The 22,488-nt window shown below is 31.5% G+C and overlaps 3 protein-coding genes across 13 annotated transcripts in view; 1 reads left to right on the forward strand and 2 right to left on the reverse strand.

The window, feature by feature from the left end:
* The window catches only part of LOC109595660 (tripartite motif-containing protein 3-like), a 38,861-nt gene extending 24,600 nt beyond the window's left edge, over positions 1–14,261 (reverse strand). For 2 of the 6 annotated variants that reach the window (XM_049968033.1, XM_049968032.1), the window contains exon 1: positions 14,141–14,261. Coding sequence is in view for 4 of the 6 variants with exons in the window: in XM_020011081.2 (XP_019866640.2) it covers positions 3,180–3,205 (26 nt within the window). In the remaining 2 variants the exon portion in view is untranslated. Of the gene's footprint in view, positions 1–3,179; positions 3,545–10,529; positions 10,680–14,140 lie in introns of those variants that run through there. The other 4 variants (XM_049968029.1, XM_049968031.1, XM_020011081.2 and 1 more) reach the window with 4 other exon arrangements.
* Positions 14,262–14,504: 243 nt separating this feature from the next.
* On the forward strand, positions 14,505–15,048 carry LOC109595636 (BET1 homolog). The gene has a single exon (XM_020011047.2). It carries the CDS (start codon positions 14,599–14,601, stop codon positions 14,929–14,931), a length of 333 nt encoding a protein of 110 aa, XP_019866606.1. The 5' UTR covers positions 14,505–14,598; the 3' UTR covers positions 14,932–15,048.
* A 317-nt stretch (positions 15,049–15,365) lies between these two features.
* The window catches only part of LOC109595650 (inositol hexakisphosphate kinase 1), a 37,535-nt gene continuing 30,412 nt past the window's right edge, over positions 15,366–22,488 (reverse strand). For all 6 annotated transcript variants that reach the window (XM_020011062.2, XM_049968037.1, XM_049968035.1 and 3 more), the window contains 6 exons: positions 20,595–20,724; positions 18,283–18,403; positions 17,697–17,879; positions 17,360–17,635; positions 17,093–17,300; positions 15,366–17,040 (listed from right to left, as the gene is read on the reverse strand). In XM_020011062.2, the coding sequence (XP_019866621.1) occupies positions 16,438–17,040; positions 17,093–17,300; positions 17,360–17,635; positions 17,697–17,879; positions 18,283–18,403; positions 20,595–20,724 (1,521 nt within the window). In that variant the 3' untranslated portion in view covers positions 15,366–16,437. The remainder of the gene's footprint in view (positions 17,041–17,092; positions 17,301–17,359; positions 17,636–17,696; positions 17,880–18,282; positions 18,404–20,594; positions 20,725–22,488) is intronic.

The following is a 22,488-nucleotide window of genomic DNA, read 5'->3' on the forward strand; positions in this document are numbered from 1 at the left end:
AAATTCGGCCCACTGTTATATTATGGAATCAGTGACACAAATTTTGGGCCACGTGTTCTCGGAAAATGCGGTCAGACATTGCCCAACGGCTTTTGTCAAACAAGCACTTGCCCATTGCAGGTAAAAAATTCACACCTACGGTCGCAACAATGTCTTAGAGGCAGCTGGTTTTAAATGGTGAACTACCCCGGTTAGCAACAGGACTGGCGTTTCCTGCAGGTGCTCCTATAAATTGGCGGGTAATGTCATTTTTTCTCTACCTTGAATTAATTGTCTGGAAAAAACAGCAAGTAACTGTGTCACCGGTTGCTAAATCTGATCGTAAGTGAGTAAAACATGACATGTGGAGCGGGATTTTATGGTTGAATTGTACGGATTAGCACAATTAAATGTAATGAAAGATTAAACAAGTAAAAGGCCTTGTAATCTTAATGGGAAGTCATTGCTTTAATAGTTGTTGGCATATGATATGTGCAAAATTGATGCTCTTGATATCAAGTGTTTGAATCTGTTGTAGAATTATTAAATTATAATTTTATATTAGTAATTACACGAGCTCGAAACCAGTAAACAACAAGACTTAAAGCAGACTCAGCAGATTAAATGGTCTGGTTTGCAAAATATGTTTCCAAAAAATCGTTATTAATTGAATCACAAAGTTACAATATCCATAAGGAAGCAATTTTCCTTATAAATTTGACGAGTAATTTTATGTTGAACAGTGACTAATAAGACAATATTTACCTCAAAATAATAAAAAACAAAACTGAAACTTCACAGATTAAACTACCAAAGTTTCAAAAGATTTGGTTGAAGAATATTGTGATTGGTTCAATAACAAAGTTATAACATCCATAAGGAACCAATTTTCTATATAAACTCGACGAGTAATTTTATGTTGAACTGAAACTAATAGACAATATTTACCTCAAAACTATTAAAAAACAAAACAGATTAAACTACCGAAGTTTCAAAAGATTTGGCTGAAGAATATCGTCATTGGTTCAATCACAAGGTTGGAACACCAATAAGGAAACCATTTTCCGTACAAACTCGGCGAATAATTGTCGGTTGAGAAGTGACTAATGGGCAATATTTACATCGAACAACAATCCCAAATAATATACGCAGTCCACGTTTCCTGATTAAATATTCTGTGTGTGTATGAGTGTGTGTGTGTGTGTGTTTGGACCGCGAACGTATTTAATATTTATCTTAGGTTAAAAGGTGGGTATCGACAATAAACGTTCAATGGTACGTCCGAAAAATCTCCCAGACGTTTATTTTGTAGGTTTTGTTGGTGTAGAAACGAGTTTTTGGCATTTTTTTCACAACCAACAACATAATTTGGTTGTCTGATTCGAGTTCAAAATTAATACGCAGCGAATAAAACCTAAAATGATACGTATTAATTTTTACATCTATTTATTTTTGTAATCAACTTTTCGCATAACATTATAACAAAGGTCGAAGTAAACATTCCGCATTTAAAATGTTACCAATGTCAAGGATATCATAATATTAATGGAAAATGGGTTCCGAAATTTGTGTTTTTGAATATTTCTATGTCACAAGGAATCCGTATACTAATTTATTAATAAATGAATTAAATTATACACCGGTGAATAACGGACCACTACGAAATGGAAATAAATGCGCATTCCTGTACAGTTTTTATAATAATTAATCAATCGTACGATGATTATATGCAGGTTGCGGCTGGCGAGCATTAATCACTCGTTTAATTACGGTCGCTGAGATTGGTAAACTAAAAAAAAAAACTCTTTGTTCGGTGCAAAATTAAGTAGCTTTAAGATAAAAATATCGTGGACAGTAAACCACAACATAAGATAAATGACGAAATCAAATGATCAGTGATGAATAAATATTCATATATTATTCATCACTGATCATTTGATTCGTCATTTATCTTAATTATAATTATACATCTTCTAAACTGATTTCGAGTCTATAATTTCGAGCCACAACGTCATTATTTTCAGTTTCTTATAGTTCACCTTTACCTTAGCTATTATACTGAAAGTAGAAGTGTTCTTACTTCCTGACAGGATATGTTGGACCCCAAATTGATCATCCAATTGTGGGGTATAATAATATATCATGATGAGAGTACATGATACAAAATTTGAGAATATTTTGAATTTTTTGTCATATCCTCATTAATGTTTCTAATAACTTATTCTATGGGAAACTCAAATATAGCTGAATATCGTCAACATACGTATGCACTTAATCCTCCCCATCAAGAAATTAGAGGTGTGGAGTGGATTCCACTCTTTTTTTTTCAGACAATTTTTCAGAGATTGGCATCAATTTGTTGTTCTTGAGTAAGGTTTGATACCTAATTTGATGGATCTAGTCATGCAGATCATTAAATTCAAAATATTACTGACTGTGTCTTCATTTAAGGAGATTCTTTGAAAGTGTTCATGAAACTTCTAACTATTCTATAGTTACAATACCAAGTACAAAGCCTCCATCTTTATTTTCTATACTTTTTGTGTATTTTGTGTCCATCACTGGAATTTATATACTTTTTGTGATAATACAGAAATTATAAAAAATACAATCAAATACAATTTATTTCAAAGCTCACTACAAAAATAAACATTAAAACCAGAAAAAAATATATTAAATATCAGAAATATTGATTTAAAACATCTGTAATGATTCAGATCAAAGAAATATCTTATGAATGTTGAAAAAATATTCATTATTAAAACAATGGTCATATTCAAAAAGTGAAACTGACTGAAAAATCATAAGTAAAAAGTGGACATATTTCACAAACTTGCTCATTTAAAAATGTATAATAAATATTAAAAAAAATAAGGGAAATAATAAAATAAAATAGTTAATTTTATTTTAATTAGTTAAATTAATCTAACAACTACTTTTGGAAATATTGTTGTTAGTATGTTAAAACTAACAAATATATATTTTACTAATAAAATAAATTATCCATGCTCCAAAAATAATTTTATATTTCAGAAAATATGTAAATTTACAACTCTGCCAAATTGTTGAAATATTTTGTTCGTTGCCAAACATTTCATGTGGGTACTTCCCCGAAAACTTATGTTTTATAAACCACCATGAAACATGAAAAACGTGGTTTGCCAAAATATTTTATTTTTTTTTTTCCAGTTTTAACTTACTGTATCTCGAAGCGCAGTCCTTCCATACTTCGCGGAAAGCAACAGTGGCGGACCGGCCGTTTTCCGACGTCCGGGTACAACGAAAAACAACAAATCGAAAAAAAAATAAACAAAAACAACAACAAGCAAGAATAGATCGTCTTGACCTCGTGCGCAACACAAACTAATCTACGCCTGGCATCGAGTGGCCAACGACTGAACAGCTGACTATCCGTTTTTACTTGCCTGAGAACCAGCTGCGTTGCCGGACTCGCAAGAACATTACAGTTTTGGCAACCAAAAAAACTGGTAGCTGTTGTTCACACAACAATTTATTGACCAATTTTGAAATCTTCAAATTATTTTTATGAGTAGTACAGAAATTAAATAATGGGGAGGCTGAACAAGATCCTTTCTTAGCCAATTTTTTAGTAATTTTTAGTAATTTTAATTTTATTCAATACCTCAACTTACAATTAAACTGTTACAATAATTATATACAGCCATTTACTCCACAATTCATTCAATAATTTTTCGCCAACGAGTTTATTTTTAGGTTAATTTATTTAGCATATGTAACCTTCAAAAATTTGTAAGCAAACCTTGTTTGTACGTTGGTAATACCAAAAATTACTAGAAAATTGATGAAAAATACAATTAATTTTGTCTTCATACTAATTTATTAGCCAACTAAGAATTGGACAATAAATTAAATTTTGTACCAAATAAATTATTAAAAAACTAAAGTATAGTTAATGAATAATTTAGTTCCAACAACAACAACATATTTTAGTACAATTAAGAATTTATTAAATAAAATGGCAGTGTTGCCATATTTGAAAAAGAAACAAACAAAATCAAGGACCTAATGTGTTAAGAAATTAATTAACAATTGACTCTAAACAAATTCGTTTTATTAACAAGTCAATTAAACAGTCAAAAATATTAAGCTAATGACTGCAATTAAGTTTAATTAAAAATTAACTTTTTTGGTATGTATGTCTAATCAATTATGATCCTCTATTATTTATCTGTGAAAGTGCATAATATTCAGGATGTTCCGTTTCCTGAAATTAATTAATATGTCATTTACTTTGGAAGCTGACTCTCACTTCTAAACAACTGATGCTTAGTTTCCTCGTTAAAAACAAACATTTAAATAAGAAAACAATTTTTTCATTAACTGCAAACAAAATAAGATAAAGCTAACGATTAAAATTTGCAACAGCGAACTGGCAGGAAGCATCACAGATGTTCGCATTGCGAAACAAAGAAAATGAGTGCAACGTCGCCCTTGCCGGATACGTAAAGTTGAAGTAATTTGGGGGTTCGCGTTCCGATTAAAGTATCCGTTTCGATTCGATTAAATGGGTCATGGAACTATAAACAGTTCAGTTTGGGAGAGTCCAGAAATCACAATTTTATGGAAAATATATTAGAAAAATTTGGTAACAATTACAATTTAATATAATCATATAATTTTGTAAAGTATTCATTAAATGTTAAGATATCATCTGAAAACTTAATATAAAAGTAGATGTAACAAATAGATGATGGAAGAAACTTAAATTAATATTGTTCTAATTAATTCCCGCTGATTCTGTGGTATTGTTAATAAAAAAATATCTAATTTCAGTTTCCAAATTTAATTTGAATTTTTTAAATTTAATTTTTTAATTTTTTTAGTTGTATGAAAAATAAATAAACGAAAAAAAATTACCCGCATTACCTAATTGTATTAAAAAAAGTTTGTGTACATAAACTGGAGTAATCCTAAAATCTGAATAAAATAGTCCCCGAAAGATTCGGTCCGAAACATCAAGTATCTAATATTTACCCCCTCCACTCTCTCTAAAAATTTGAACGGATTCGCGAAATCGTCAAGCACAAATATTGCGAAGCGCAGACGGTCCGAAAACCGAATGCGTTTGGCAACTACGCCTCGACCAATTTGATGCACTTGGCAACTAAGCATCAACCAATCAGAATGCAGAATGCATCTATTAATTTTATTTGCATTGAAAAATATTTTTTTCAAGACAAAATTACATTTGATTACACTCATTAGTACGATTTAATTTCAAATTTCAGTTTACAATTTTTATTATTAAGTGAAATATTATTGTTTTATTTATTGGATCCATATTTAAATAATTGTTTTAAATAATAATATTGTCTTTTACTACAATGGCTCTCAAATCGAAATTTATTCCTGACCTAACTTAACCTAATTAATAGTATAATAAAACAGATCTTACATTTTTTGTAGTTTTCATAATATCCTGCGTTAAAATCACGCAAATCCATCAAGGTACATTCGAAAAATGTCTAGTATCTTCACATTAAAACTGCAATTCTAAGAAACGTAATTGAATGCCGCCGGCCATTAAAAAATGCACCGCTTACTTAGCTGGCACGACTCTTTCGTCCTTCTCTAACCCTCATTTACATGTAATTCATTCTTCGTCACTCTTGCGGATTTGGTTTTTGAATTAAATAGAGAAAATTCGTCCGTTCACAATAACAATAACTTTCTTATTATTTAAGTTTATTTTCTTAATATTAACCTTTATAATTCAAATAATACATAATCAAAATTCAATTTTAAAATCACAGATTTTCGTAGTTGGCTGTGGATTTGTAAACTGGACAGGGGTACCGCGTATTGCTTCCAGAAATCACGACAATGACTGCATTCAGATTGGTCTACAATGACCAAATGCATTTCTAACGAATTTCGTAGCGTCGCCGGTTTACACGGACTTTTCTGTTGCGTTCATCATATAAATGTGTCCGGTGGTGTTTCATATTTTCTCCGATCTATTTGTGTGACTTTAACGTGAGTTTACAAAGACGTATTAAAATCTCAGGTGTGTATTAATTGTTCAGTTTATTTGATTAGTTTGTAAATTAAATTGTTTTGAGACATATCAAAATTATCATTTTTTATACGAAAAACACTTATTTTTTATCATTTAAACGGATTATCTAAATATAACTCCAATAAATGAAATAAATATTCCATTCCATTTAATCACATATTTCTATAGTTGGCTATGGATTTGTAATGGCGACAACTAAGGAAGTCAAAAATTTTGTTGAGTATAATAATTAAATATTTATAATAGTTTTAAATTAATATGCGACGAATTGACATAATTTTATTGTTTGAATGTACTTTTAATTGATATACTACAAATTAAATACAAATAAATAAATATAACGCAAGAATCGTCTCCAAGAGTAACTTTTAGGTGAAAAGACGCATCCGTGTTTTTTTCTCGGCTTTTTCAACAATATTCACAAATGTTATATATTGTACTACGATTCCTTTAAATGATTGGAGTGTGTTTTATTGGTACTGTATATTAGCAAACCTAACTTAAAATTCAACCCAAGTCACCAATTTTTTTCAAATGAGAATGGGGGTCGAGTGATACCTCATTAAAAAGGGTTTTTAATACCTTATTGGATCACAAGCCTAGGATCCCGCCAATTTTCTAGTAACTTTTTTTGGTTCTCTTTAATACTGCCAACTTATAATTAAAGTTTGTTTACAAACATATACAGATTATATATACTAAATAACTTAACCTAAAAATAGAAATGTTGGCCACAGTGCCACAAAATTGATACATAATCTAACCTAACCTAACTTTCAACTCAACAATGGGGGTTGAGTAATACCTCATTAAGTTAAGAGTTTCGCCATACTGAACAACAAACTTGATGTGTCTTGGATTTTGTCGAACTATTATTTATTAATTTGTAAGTATTTATAATAAGATAAATTAATTAAATTCAGAAAATACCATAATATTTCAGAAAACGTCTGATTGCCCACCTATTATATGCAAATGAATCATAATTTAATTACCTACATGTCAACATTATGTACTATAAATATATAACTACAAAAAGGTCGTGGAAATATAAGAATAAAAGTTTAGATTTACAGACGTTAATTATGCAGATACCACACGTGTATGAATCTGATCTGCAATTACCATAAATTAATAATAATCAGTTATGAAACTAGATATTAATTTAATTCTTCTGATGGTTTTTAGATTTTTACCACATCCATATTCCAACAACACAAAAAACAGACGCACAGACTAAACAACTAATTATTAATACACAAACGCAAATTTGTTTATTAGCACTTACTTAAATTTAAACAATACACACATGGTTCCATGTTGTTTGCCCAATAAAATCGTGGTTATATTGTACACAGAATGTTTCCCTGACATTTACTTTCGTACTAGCTGGGGTCACAAATGTTAATGCCCTTCTAATTAAAATTTAATTACGGCCCGAGGTTTTTTTTTTAGAAAAAAGACAATTTCTCGATTATTTTACGGTCACAATTCAATTACAGGCGGCCGAAGAAATGCTACGCCTGACCTAGACAACAATGCCTTGTAAAGGAAAGGAGATAATGAGCGACAGGAAATTATATGAAAATAATTAAACGTAACGGACAGGAAAGCAATAACAACAATTACCAAGATTAAGTGTTATTAAACTTGTGCGAATTAAAGTTATATTTAGGCCGAATCGTGACCATCGCCGATGATGTTTTGCCTAATTGAATTCGATCGATTTTAAACGAATCTTCATTAGTTTTTTATGGTGCGGCCAAAGATGAACTTAACATCGGAAAAGTTGTTCGGCGCGTCGAATTAAGTGATAAAACAAACGCATAAAATACTTTAAACACTTCATTAGGATTTTCTTGTTTTCGATCATTTTATGGCCAATCTAAAACTGTGCGGCAATAAAATTTCCAACGTGCACTTCCCAATAACGGTGCATTCCGACGACAAGAATTCTTTGTGTGTTTGTCACGGTCGCACGCCGCATTCGATTGTGTTTTACCCGAGACCGCATGTAAATAAGACTTTTTTACACAAATATATTATTGCCTTCGATGACCCTACGTGCGTAAGAGGACGTCGACTTATGTTGATTTTTCCAACTTGTATGATCCAGTCATGGGAACGTTCGTGGCGATTAAATTGTTACGTTTTACGATTGCGGTGTAAATCTTGCGGGGGAAAAAAACTTAACACGATTTATGTGGTATGTTTGTTGCTTGACCTTTTCAACAAATTCAAAATGGACGAACAGCTTTTAAATGTAAACACTTATAAATCATAAGGACAAACTTGTAACTTACAAGTAGGCATAGTTTCTGTAGAAAAATATAAAATAGTATTAGTAGTATTTTTTAGTATTCGTTAATATTTTGTTATATCTATAGTTTAACCAATATTTAAAGTGCAAAGCAAAATTCGACAACGTTTAAATGTATATACAAGTAACTTCTTTAAAATATTATAAAGATATATTTTAAATAATAACACTCAAACATTATGTATCGTTTCACAAGATAATATAGCAAGGTTTTAATTTTCAATGGGTATTCATTAATATTTTATTATTTAAAGTTTAACCAATATTTGCCTGTAAAAATTCAAGGCATGTTCAAACTGGACCACAGCTTTTAAACATGAATATCCACAAAATGAAAAAACAAAATTATACCTTACAATCTTAAGTAGCTCTTTAGAATATTATAAATATCTTGTTTAAATAATAGCACTCAAATGGTATTTTTCAAAAGGTATTATAACAAGATTTTTAGTTAATTTTTCATTAAAATGATAAAAAACAGCTTTTTCAATTGGCATTCGTTAATATTTTATTATTTAAGATTTACTAATGTTTGCCTGCAAAAATTCAGAGCATCTTCAATCTGGACTACAGTTTTTAAAAATGAATATCTACAAAATGAAACAACAAAATTATACCTTACAATCTTAAGTAGCTCTTTAGAATATTATAAATATCTTGTTTAAATAATAGCACTCAAATGGTATTTTTCAAAAGTTATTATAACAAGATTTTTAGTTAATTTTTCATTAAAATGATAAAAAACAGCTTTTTCAATTGGTATTCGTTAATATTTTATTATTTAAGATTTACTAGTGTTTGCCTGCAAAAATTCAGAGCATCTTCAATCTGGACCACAGCTTTTAAAAATGAATATCTATAAAATGAAACAACAAAATTATACCTTACAATCTTAAGTAGCTCTTTAGAATATTACAAATATCTTGTTTAAATAATAGCACTCAAATGGTATTTTTCAAAAGGTATTATAACAAGATTTTTAGTTAATTTTTCATTAAAATGATAAAAAAACAGCTTTTTCAATTGGTATTCGTTAATATTTTATTATTTAAGATTTACTAGTGTTTGCCTGCAAAAATTCAGAGCATCTTCAATCTGGACCACAGCTTTTAAAAATGAATATCTATAAAATGAAACAACAAAATTATACCTTACAATCTTAAGTAGCTCTTTAGAATATTCTAAATATCTTATTTAAATAATAGCACACAAATGGTATTTTTCAAAAGCTATTATAACAAGATTTTTAGTTAATTTTTCATTAAAATGATAAAAAACAGCTTTTTCAATTGGTTTTCGTTAATATTTTATTATTTAAGATTTATTAGTGTTTGCCTGCAAAAATTCAGAGCATCTTCAATCTGGACCACAGCTTTTAAAAATGAATATCTACAAAATGAAACAACAAAATTATACCTTACAATCTTAAGTAGCTTTTTAGAATATTATAAATATCTTGTTTAAATAATAGCACTCAAATGGTATTTTTCAAAAGTTATTATAACAAGATTTTTAGTTAATTTTTCATTAAAATGATAAAAAACGACTTTTTCAATTGGTATTCGTTAATATTTGATTATTTAAAATTTACTAGTGTTTGCCTGCAAAAATTCTGAGCATCTTCAATCTGGACCACAGCTTTTAAAAATGAGTATCTATAAAATGAAACAACAAAATGATATCTTATAACAAGATTTTCGTTAATTTTTCATTAATATTTTATTATTTGAAGCTTAACTGATATTTGTCAGTATAAAAAGATTGTTCTATACGGATGACTGCTTTTCAATGTAAATATTCATCAAACAAAACAACAAAATTATATATTACAATCAGAAACAGTTTATTTTACAATACATAAATATACTATACAATATAATATTCAAATATATTGTACCTTTGTTGTAAAAGGTAATTTAATATGAATTACTAATTAAAATCATACAAAGAACATCATTTTCAATTAGTATCAACTGATATTTATTATTTAATATTTAACCAATATCTAATATTCCAGCAAAGACAGAGAGCACGACTTAATTGAAAGCTTCTAATGACAGACAAAATTAATTAAAGCCACATTAGAACGTACGTACACGACCATCGATCTAGTTATAAATAAAACAAACATGCAACTTCGATCGGGCGCCAACAAAAACCCATACTCACAGTCTCGAACAGCAAAACATGCAGAATCGGTCCCGTTCTACTTTGTCAGTTACATTAGTATTAGGTGCACACCCGAAATGGTCACAAAATCGCGATGATCTGGTCAAAGGAGCGCGGACAATGGATAGGTGGAGATCCGCTGCACCGAGCCTTCAGCTGTTTTGTGTTTTGATGCAGTTTCAGCTGTGGGGAAAAAGGCGAAGCGCACCGACGGGGGATCAATATCTGTGGGGCAGCCTCAGTTATCGTTTTTCCCCACTCTGCACGTCGGCAGGGAGGAGCACGGCGGCGAAACAATGCAGTAATATTCGCAGCAACTTCTTAATTTTTATTAAGATGATCACGTTCGATTATAAAACGATGCGTGAATAATCTAAGATCCATCTCGAGTGATTGCACCCAATTAAATTTTAATTTGGAGTTTATCGGTTCAAAAACCCAATTAATGCGTCCTCCCACACGTTTGTGTCGTTCAAAATTAACGAATCCGTCCATCCAACGGCGGATCAATGGGTGAATCCTCCCCACTACCGCCTAGCAACCCTGCGTTAACAATGAAAGCCGGGTGAAATGGCGCCACCGACCACCCCCGCAGTTCCATTAAGTATGATTAATTGATGAGTCCGAGGGGAGATTGAACTTTGGCCCATTAAAAGCCTCAAGTGAGTGATTTTAATGCAAGGATGATGAGCCACAACCCCCGTCCTTGTAATAGATTTGTCTTTTTCGGTTTCTGGTTCTGGTGGGGGAGGCGTAAACACTGATCACGACAGATAACGTCGTAAACCTCCGGAGGATTAAATATTGGAACGATTATTATAATATTAGATACACCCTTCAGAGGCACTAACTGGATCTGGAAGTCACGGAGACATAAACAGTCCCACGAGATGACACGGATAACTGTAAAACTAGTATTGGTTTCACTTTTTGCATTTTTCCTTGCCGCACACAGAAATAATCTGCCGCATACTTCTGAAATTACAGAAACGGTTGTTCGCATGCAACTTCCTAGTTTCGTTTAACTGGGACAGTCCGGAGATTTATGTCGGAACGGCGGTACGCTAACAAAGTTTGCGATATGGCCTCTTTAATACAGACAAACACATAATTCTTTGTATGTGCCAAATACAAACAAACTGCACGGGAACCTATGAGGCCACATGTCGCTCTATTAAAATAGAACGCTTCCTGTTTGACTTATAAATGTTACGAAATGGACGCGGTTTTTGTTAAACGCTGGCCCGGTTTAATGACGTCGAAGAAAAATGGTCAAATATAAATTTGTTTTGTAAATAATGTTGTTGGTGACCGTAAAAATGTGTTTGTTAATTAGCACCCTTATGAAAATATTTGGATAGTGCGAACCTTGGTTAAAAATACAAGTGTTTAATTTTTAAATAAATATTATATAGTTTATTCTCTTAGAAAAAAATCCTAGTTACACAAAAATATACATCAGCTATTTGAATTTAGATTGTTAAGCAATAAAGAGCACGATAATAAAAGTATCAGAAATAAACCCAATCAACTTTAATAGTTATAAAATTTTTATCGTTACAGTATTTATAGTTTTTTTTTGATGATCCCTCCTTTTAAATCGATATTTTTTATAGGCTGGATGCTTAAAAGTTTATAAGAAAATGTCCTAGTAATAAATTATTTTTGTTATTAAACAATTTATTACATATTTCATACAAGTAATAAATCTAAATTTAAGATTTAACTTACTTCTTTGGACAAATAAAATTCAGTTATTGTTATTTTAAAATTGAGTTTAAGGCTATAAAAATAATAAATAATAACTAAAATCCATGTAACTAAAATATTTTGTAGCAACTATAAAATGTATGTATATAATAAATTATTTAATAACAAAAATAATTTAATATTACTGAAACTGAAGTGGCTAATAAAACAAACTTAAAAAAAGCTTAATAAAATATTACTTATTAAATTGTCAAGATTTTTATTGACGTAATAAATTTGATAAAAATTATAAATAAAACATATATCATCCTTCTAATGCTAATTTTAAACAAAATGTTACAAAAATAATTTAGCATTGTTGAATATTTTACATAAGAAATGGATTTATTTAATAACTGAAAATTTACCTACTTGTTTGGTTAGATAGACTTTCTCATATTTTTTTTATTTTGAATTTAAAATGAAACAGAAAAAAACAAAAGTAATTAAATTTCATCATTATAAAAATGTGAGCTAAATTGTTTAATAAAAAAAATAATACTATAGGATTAAAGGATAGGATTAAAAATTTAACAAAAATAAGTTACTACTGAATATTAATTTCATAAATAATTTTGATAAAAAAGGAGCAATTATCCAAAAAAACAATAATAAATATTTCCAAGTGTTCTAGTTTGGTTAAATAAAATTTAGTTTTTTTTATATATTTGATAAATTAAATTTAAATTAAAGAATAATAGCAATTAATTTCACCTATCCAAAGATATGAGTTAAATGATTCCGCAACAACTACAAAATAAATTAATTTCTGTAAGTAAATAGTAAATTAATAATAAAATTAAGTCATTACACGGTAATTTACTAAGTTTATGTGGTTAATAATAAAATAAATTAATATTGTAGAGACCTTAGACGACAGTACTTAGCTAAGCAAAATAAAATCTGAATCCAATAATCATTTATTGATATTGTTGACCAATTTAATAAAAATTAAAAATAAAATATAAATCTTTTTTTGTTTTAATACCAGTTTTAAAAAATGACAAAAAACAATTCAATATTTTATGTGGCTAATCAATGTTCTGAAAAAGGATGCATCTACAATTTCAAAGTAGCAGAACAAGTTGCACTCAACAGTAAATTAAATAATTTAGATAAAAAGAGGAGCAACAAGAATTTTCATCATTTATTTTGAAATAATTCCCAAAAAATGAAAGTAAAATCTTAAATAAAACGATTGAAAGGTTGAAATAATAATTCCTGAGTTTTTACCTATTTGTTTGGGTGGAAAAATTTTAGTTTTTATTTTTTAAATCGAATTTAATTAAAAAAAAATAAAAATAACTGAATTTTATTTACCCAAAGATGTGAGTTAAATTATTCTGTGGCAACTACTAAATAAATTTATTATTTGTATGCAAATAATAAATTAATTAATAACAAAATTAATTTATTACTTGGATAATTTACTATAGCCATTGTTAATAACAAAATAAATTGTTGGAATTTACTTTTACTTAGCCAAACCAAAACAATTCTGAACTAATTAAATTGTCCAGATTTTTATTGGCATGATTATTGAATTGAATAAAAAATATAAATAAAATATATATATTTTTTAAATACCAGTTTTAAAAAATCTGACAAAAATAATTTCATTGTTGTATACTTTAGGTAGTAATTGAATTTATTTCATGGTTTTGAATAAATGATGCACCTATAAGTTCAAAGTAGCGGAACAAGTTGCTGCTGAACGGTAACTTCTCAAATAATTTAGACAAAAAGAGGACCGGCAACTATTCTCATCATCTATTTTAAGATAGTTTCGCAAAAACTGAAGGCAAAAAACAGTGATAAAACAATGTAAAAGTTGAAATAATAATTCCTGAATTTTTACTTACTTTGTTTACTGCATTTGCATTACTAATAAAATTGAAATTATAATAAAACTTTCACTTTCACATGCGAATATTTTTAAAAAACAAAACAAACGTGTGTGAGCGACTGAAGCTAGTCGCAAACTGAATGTGTTTCAATCACCAACCCAAGAAAACCATCTTCGCACACTACGGTAAATATTTACATAAAATTTACCGACACTTGTGAAGTCATTAATTATTATAACTAACTGATATCAAAATTAACAAAATAAAAGTGAGTTAAACGTCATGTATTGATAAAAATAAATTATCACTTTAAGTTCTTAGGTTGGTAGCACTGAAATATAGTTTACGTACGTCACAAACAGCTGTCGACAGTTCCCTAACCTAAATGTACACGTCAACCTACATTCGAAAACATTGCGACTGTTATTAAATCTGAAGTGAATAATTAAACCACAAAACTGGCAAGATCAACAATGCGAAGGGCCCATGCCGGTAACTACTATGAACCGCTATCACAGAACTCGAACGAGGTCGAAGATGAAAACGATCGGATGACGAATGAGCTCAAGGAGAAAATCGGAGCCCTAAAGTCCCTTTCGATTGATATTGGCAACGAGGTCAGATACCAAGATAAACTTCTTAACGATGTTGACGATGACTTGGAACGCACTGGCGGATTTCTGGGTAAAACTATGGGCAGAGTTTTAAAACTATCGAGAGGCTCACACAATTATTATATATTTTATATGTTTCTGTTTTCAATATTTGTGTTCTTTATTTTGTATTTGGTCCTTAAATTTAGGTAAGGTGAATTGTATATATACATGCAAAATATTAATAATATATTTTATGAGGCAAAGAAATGGTTGTTATTGCATTAAGTGATTTAATTATAAGGATGTTTATAAAAAAGTATTTATTAATATGTAGTGTCTTATTTACTGTTCCATTTATTTGTTTATTAACTGTGAATATTTTTGTTAAAAATATGAATTTGTAAACAAACATGTATATACATTTTTACATTTATAGATTATAGGCTGACAATATTTGTAACTTTCTAGGTTTAAATGTTTATAAAATGTTGGTTTTTTATTGGTAAATGGTGTACAGTACATTTTTTATACAATAAAAGGTCAAATATGAGTATAAATTTATTTATTTACAAAATAATCACAAAAATTAGTTGATTACATATTTTTTTATATTTTAAGGGAGGAATAATAAAACAAATAACATGTTAATTTAACTTTTTAATAATATAGGTACAGGTTTGAACAGGAAACACAAATCAATCAAATTCCTAAACATGTCCAATAAGTAAACCTTAAGTATTACAATTCGAGATTCCAATGGTCCCACTTTGGGAATAAACGGTTTGGCATATTTCTCGTACGTCAATAAATAAAATGACAATCTTTCAACGTTGTAGAAAAAATAAAACAATTTACTATTTACAAGCGGAATCATACTTTATACTACAGATAAAGCAATTTACAGTTTTACGGCGTTGACCCGTTTCGATACTAATTTCCTTAAATCACGGAAAAAACATTATAAAGATTTCTGCCTTGTTTATTATTCGATCTAAATAGAACTCTAAGCATATAAAGAGAACTGTACAAAAGTTCGTATAATATGATTTCAACAAGTTAAAAATCATTAACAATTTGCCATTCACATTCAAAAGTAGGTGAAACATGCAACAAATGTTAAAATGTCTGAAGCTGTCGCTTCAAAAAACCGTACCAAATACAATGTAATAAAGTATGGAGGCAAGACAAATGTCACATACAAATATATCAGTATACAAATGTGACTGGAGTAAAATTTGCCCCTTGTTCAAATTTTGTTTAACTTCCCATATTCAATGAAAACTGCTATTGCACATGAATAAAAAAGCTTGTCAATAAAATTCAATATAAATTTGAAATACTGGAATGTCTAGAAATTACTCTTTCATACATGAACGTTTACTCAAAATGCTCAATAAAAAACTATACTAAACAAACAAAATCACAGATTTCAAATAAAGAATTTTCTATAAGGAATAAGAAAATAGGTTTTTCCGTTTGTAACATTAGTTTGCTACATTTGTACAAGAATACTGTTACAAATAAACAAATACTTAATATAATTAAAAGCTATCTACACATTTTTCACATTACAAATAAAAACAAATTAATAAAATTATATCAAAATAAACTTTTGTCATAATTTAATATAATGGTGTAATAATTAAAAGTAAATTTGTTTATGTATATACAATGGCAGCATCACAATCATTTGATTCGAGGACGTTAACCAACCGCCTAACCCTCGGCCAGTATCTGCGACAGTAATCGCTTTAAGCTGTCTAAACCAGTTAGAAAACCGCCGTCAGGGCCTTGGTGAACTGTAGCAGTACTCGTACTACTAGCGTCGTTCTTCGTGGCAAACGACGTGTGCGCAAAGTCGATCATTCGAACGTCGACATTCGCCGGCGCCGGTGCCGGTCTACGTTCGCGCCTCGAACCCGACGCCACCGACAGATGTGCATCCTTCACGCAGATCCTCTTCGTGATGCTCTTGTGTGATATCGTCGGACTCAGTTCCTCGTCCTCTTCGTCCTCCAGTTCCTGTTCCGAAAACTGACCCGTGCAGTTGCGTTTCGTCTTATGGGGCGACGTCGACTCGAAGTCCGAGGTGTCGTCGTTGGAGCTGGCGCCGTTCATGTGACCGGGTAACGAGTACTCGTCGCTGCTGCTGTTCGAATACATCATCCAACTGTCGACGGACATCGGACTGGATGTGGAGATGCTGGGCATGGTCGGCGGCGAGTCCAGAGTCTCCTCCGAAATGGGATAGAAGGCGCCGCCCTTCGCTCCCCTCGCCGCCGCCTCGCCGAAGCCTCGGTGATGAGAGTCCTGCGACACCTAATTAAAAATTGGTTAATCAAGTCACTAACACTGGAAGGGATTTGCTTACTTCATCGTGACTGGAGTTGAAATCTGTGGAAGAGTTGCTGGTGTCGGCGTCGTAACAGCAGGTCATGTCTCGGCTGTTGTCTTCCGACTCCCTAGTGCAGTCGTTTTCGCAATAGAACTGGTCTAAAGCGCTGCCACAGCATGTGTCGGGTTTGGTGACTGTTAACAGAGGTATGCCGCCGTTTCCTTCGTACACTATTAATAATGAACTGAAACGAAATTATTGATTAACACTGACTTGAGACCGAAGCCAACTAACAACACTCACCACGAATAAAATCTGTAGCAGCTTTGCCTCTCGATAACTCGCCGCAGCTGCTCCAGTTTGGTGATCACCTTCCGGATGACGGAGACGCGCAGTCCGAAACCGTTATCGAAAAATTTGCACAACGCGTTCTTGAATCCGTCCTCGTTCAGCTCGCGACCCCAGTATTTGTCCTTCTTCAGATACACATCCGAGTCAGCCTGGTACACCTGCATGCCGCAAAGCCGCACTCCCAGAGAGGCGGACGTGCTCGCCGCACATTTTGCCATCTGTTTCGATCTGTGCGATAATATAACGTTAGGTTATGGGAATTTTGTACGTCTGTACACATTAATATTACCTTTTTTCCGCTGAAGCATCATCTCCGTGCTGCCTGGTGCCCATTTTTAGGTCCAAGATGCACGGGTGGGTGTAATGGGACGTGATGTTCTCCAGCATGAGGAAATATTGCTTGTTGGTATTGTCTGATTGTGATATACTTTTTATCACGTCCTTTGGATTCCCTGTGTGGTGGATTCTCATTCTGTAAAACGAATAATTTAATGTACATAACAAAAACAGGCAATAACTATTTAAAAACGTCTCCCCTCATTGTTTGTTTGCTTTGTTTTGAATTCTTCAATGAACTGCAACTGGTTATTACGAGCTTTACTAAGTAAATTTAAATGTTGATTTTGGAGGACGCCCAAAAATTCTGATTAAGTAAGTCGATAAATGTTTTTCAAACAAGATAAGTGTGACTTTAAATACGCAATTTTAGAAGGAATGTTAAGCACTTGCGTTGTCACCTATCAGTCGGCTAATTGTTAATTTATTGTGAACGTAATTTAAGTTGTTTTTATTTCATGATTAAAAGGGCTTATTTAGCAAATTCACTTGTGACCTTGTTAAGTGGATATGTTTATTTCTATAGAGTGTACACTTACTTTAAGACATCCTCACGTTTCCTTTTCCTGTCACTTTTACTCCTTGTGGTGTCATCCCTGAAACTTGGACTGTACCGTTTTTCCAATTTTCCACCACTACACAATGTTGCCTGCATTACTCCTGAAACAATCCGCATAAATAATTTAATATTGTCGTCGACTGAAGCCAAACAGTTTTTTTTTGTCTTACATTTACTGACTTTTCTATTATTTTTTTGTTAATAGTTAGGTACAATTAAATGCATTAGATGAATTAAAAAAGAACAAAAATAATCCTATATAAGAAAGCATGTGTATAATGTATGATAATGCTAAAGCACTTGGTATAAATTTTAATGTTTGAAAATTGTCACTTGATTGAAAATGAAAACTGAATAAATTTACTTGGATTCTCGTTATGTATGCCACAATGTAATTCATTTCAAAATTGTTTTATGTAATAGAATGCTGTTAGAACTGTTGCTAACACTGATCAACGCTTATTTTCATCATTTAGAAACAGAATGGAGCGATTTTTGTATTTTTAGAACATACTCTGGCATGGATCATATTCGAATAATGTTTATAATTCAGCCGGGTCGTTCAGTGTTATCAAAGCGAATAAACCAAATCAATAAAACAATTCGTGAATTACTTTCGGCATACCGGACAGTATGTAAATATAATAAAATAGCCTTTCCAACCCGTTAAAACTGAATTGAATGTAGAAGGAGTAGAGAGCATCCATACAAACCCTCGGCGATGCGACATGGGAATGCTCGATAATGCAGGTCAGGCTTCAGTTCAGAACAGGCAGCTGGCCGCCAAATCTGCCATACTTTCAGCCAGTTCCAACTGGAAGGCGAGTCCCTCAATAAAACAAGTAAACGGTTTTTTTGTTTTTGCTTTAGACAAGCAACGGTGATTGTTTTTAAAACTCTTTACTCCAACATGCACGCAGTACATTCAGGCCGGATTCATACTTGGGTTTATTGGGGTTGGCATATCGAGTTGATGGCATGATTGCAACTCGCACTCTTTGTTTGATAACGTCGATGAATTTGTGGCTATTATCTTGATCATTTAATTGGGTTTGACATTAACTGTGTTGGTTATTATAATTAGTGCATAAAATAAACAAACTAGTAAAGTGTGTAACAGACGACTGATAATTTTGCTAATCGGGGAGATTAATAGTTTGAAGCTAATACAAACAAAAAGTGCGAATGTTCTAATATTGACAATCCTTGTGCATATAAAGAGATGAAATGATGAATCGATCATTTTTTGGCAAAAATAACATAGTGAATCATTTTGCATATTATGCTCTTATCTGATCCTTCGAAGAATCTGATTCACTGGACTTGGAGTGAGCCCAGTTTTCAATTAGAAAGCCCGCATTTTCCAATATTTTGTTTTTCATATGCCAACCCACAAATATTCCGGTATATCTTTAGAATTTATCGAATTTAATGTTGATGATACTTACCTGACACATATTACAAAATTACTTACTCAATTCTATTTGGACTAAAAAACACTATTTATATATCATATAATAAAAAAAAAGAAAAGAAATAAACGCGACGCTATTGATGTATATAAATAAATCCAAAACATTTACTCAGCATACATTTACTCAATCACTCAGTTGTATTATTTTTACCCAATGCCTATTGAACAATTAAACAATCGTTTCAAAACAATACAATCACAACTAACGTTCAATAATAATAATAATAAATAAAAAATATAAAAATCATTAGGTAAAAACAATGAAATTCACAAATTGGAAGTGATAAACAGAATGAAACCTCTTGCATTCATTTATTAAAATAAAATAGAACTCAAATAAAATTTATTTCACAAACTTGAACAATTAAACAAATGTATACCAAATTTTGTTAAGAAAAAAAATGGAACAAAAGCGTAATAATATCACACAAATGCATGAACACGTGTTTTAAAAAAATAATAATAAAATAAAACAAAACATGAATGATTATTATTTTTTTAGTTGGATGGTCATGTTTTGATGTATTTTTACAAGTATTAAGGATTTACGAAAATTGCATCATGCACCATTAAACATTGATGTAATTATCTAAGGAGTATTTATTTGGTCTCTTACAAAAATTACAAAATTATTAAACTAAGATTATATTATAAAATCACAGGCCACCAGAAAGCGTTACATCACAGAGTTTAAGACAAAATGGTAAAACACTGTCTGATGACGATGGGAATGTAACAAAGTCTTAAAAATACTTATTCACTTTACTATAAAGTAGAGTCTTTTCTTGATCACTTGAATCTTATGCTACTCAGCTTACCTTTATATTTAGGTACAAATGATTTGATATCTTGGTCTTGAATATTCTGGTAGAAGTCTAATTCTCTGAAGTTTAGGGGTTTGCAAATTGTACTTGGATTTAACACCATTAGTCTTGTGTGGCCCCCAACCTGAAAACAAAAACACAAACTCAATAACCAGTTCAAAGTTACAATGTTTACATATTCATGGACGAATTTTGGTCTGTGCTACTTCCATTAACCGACTCCAAGAAGTGTCGCTTCGCATTACTTAATTTCCTTTTCTTGGAAAGCTGCCTTGTTCAGGCTAATTGAACGATAAATTATTCAGTCTAGAGGGAAGCCCCGAAGATTCCTGGTATTTGAACGGATAAATTGCTCCTATCTATTTTATCGCAGTCGATTATCTATGATGCAAGTCAAACAAATTGCACTTAATTAATTAGTCAAATCAATCAATGATGTAATAATGGCAACGGAAAAAGCATATTTCGATATAAAAAAGTGTTGCATAATTTATAAATAAATTTGAGCCCCAAAAACCCGAACGCATGAACACGCGTCGGACAGATGACAGGGAAGCCTTGAATCACAAAATTGGGAATGTTCCCGTTCCAGGAACGCGAATGCACCGCGGCCCGATTTACATACCGAACGCCCAGTTTTAAATCCCGACCATTGTGCTTTCTCGAACGTTCTTGTGTGCCGGTTGCGAAATCTGGGTCACACAGGCCCCCGTTGTCTGTTGGGCAACGGAGCGAGCCCGTTCGTTCGAAAAATCGTCTGGCAAATGTCGTCGGTTTGTGCCTGGTTTCCCCGTTTGTGGAAGGATGAATGATTTGGAACGAAAGGTCAACTGTGTTCTTCCAGGCACGGTGGATTTATGAGGTGGCTTAAAATATGTGAATACTTCCTTGTTTCAGTTATTTTGGTTGTGAGCTGTGTCTGGAGTATTGGCAGTCCTTAATTTGATTAATATTTCATCCATCAAGGTTTTCAATTATTAAGTGGTTTAAATTCCTTTTTCCACTTATTATTGGCAGTGGATCAAAAGCAGTTTTTAAGTCAATTAATTTTTAGAAGTCTATTATAGCAAAGTTTTTAAAATAAATAAATACTTCTTTGTTTCAGTTTTTTGTTTTAGACTGTATTTACCATATTGGTGCTTCTTAATTTAACTAACTCTTTGAAGGTCATTGTAGGGTTTTTAAATATTAAGTAGATTAAAATAAATGAATACTTCTTGGTGTCAATTACTTTGGTTGTGGACTGGATCTGACATATTGTCAATTAAAGTCCATTGTAGTAAGGTTTTTAATTATTAGGTGGTTTAAAGCAATGCTTCAATTATTCTGTTTCGTACCACTTCAATTGAATTTGTTAAACATTCAACACGAAAAGGTAATAAATCGTCAAGGGTCACCTCACTCCCAGGAGCACCGAAGTAAAACAGTTTAAACCATCGACCTCGGCCCAATTGAGACAACCAACGAACACTTCCGCATCCGTTTCGACCCGGATCAATTAGTAGCACGTGGCACGTGCGGACAATTGACATTGCGGCCCATAAGAGGCTGCTCTTTTCATCCGGATCGAGTCAATGGGTCGTGCACGTGTCACTATCGTGTGTCTGTGTATATGTGTGTGTGAACATCGATCGGCCGCGAAATTTTAAGGTTTGAAAATATTAATAGATCGGGCGCGGAAACTCGTCTTCGAAAATAAACAGGTTTCGCATATTTTTTCGTTTCTTTAAATAAAATCGGCGCACTTCCATGTGACATTGAAGTCGAGTGCGTTTCGAGTTCGAAGAGATGACGTCGCTCGAAATATAATTGGAAATAAATTGCACACTATCAGTTCCAGTATCGGCAAAGTGTGCATTTCTTTAAAGCAATTCCAACTGCGTCAGAG

Source organism: Aethina tumida, chromosome 5, assembly GCF_024364675.1.
Source record: "Aethina tumida isolate Nest 87 chromosome 5, icAetTumi1.1, whole genome shotgun sequence".
NCBI lineage: Eukaryota > Metazoa > Arthropoda > Insecta > Coleoptera > Nitidulidae > Aethina > Aethina tumida.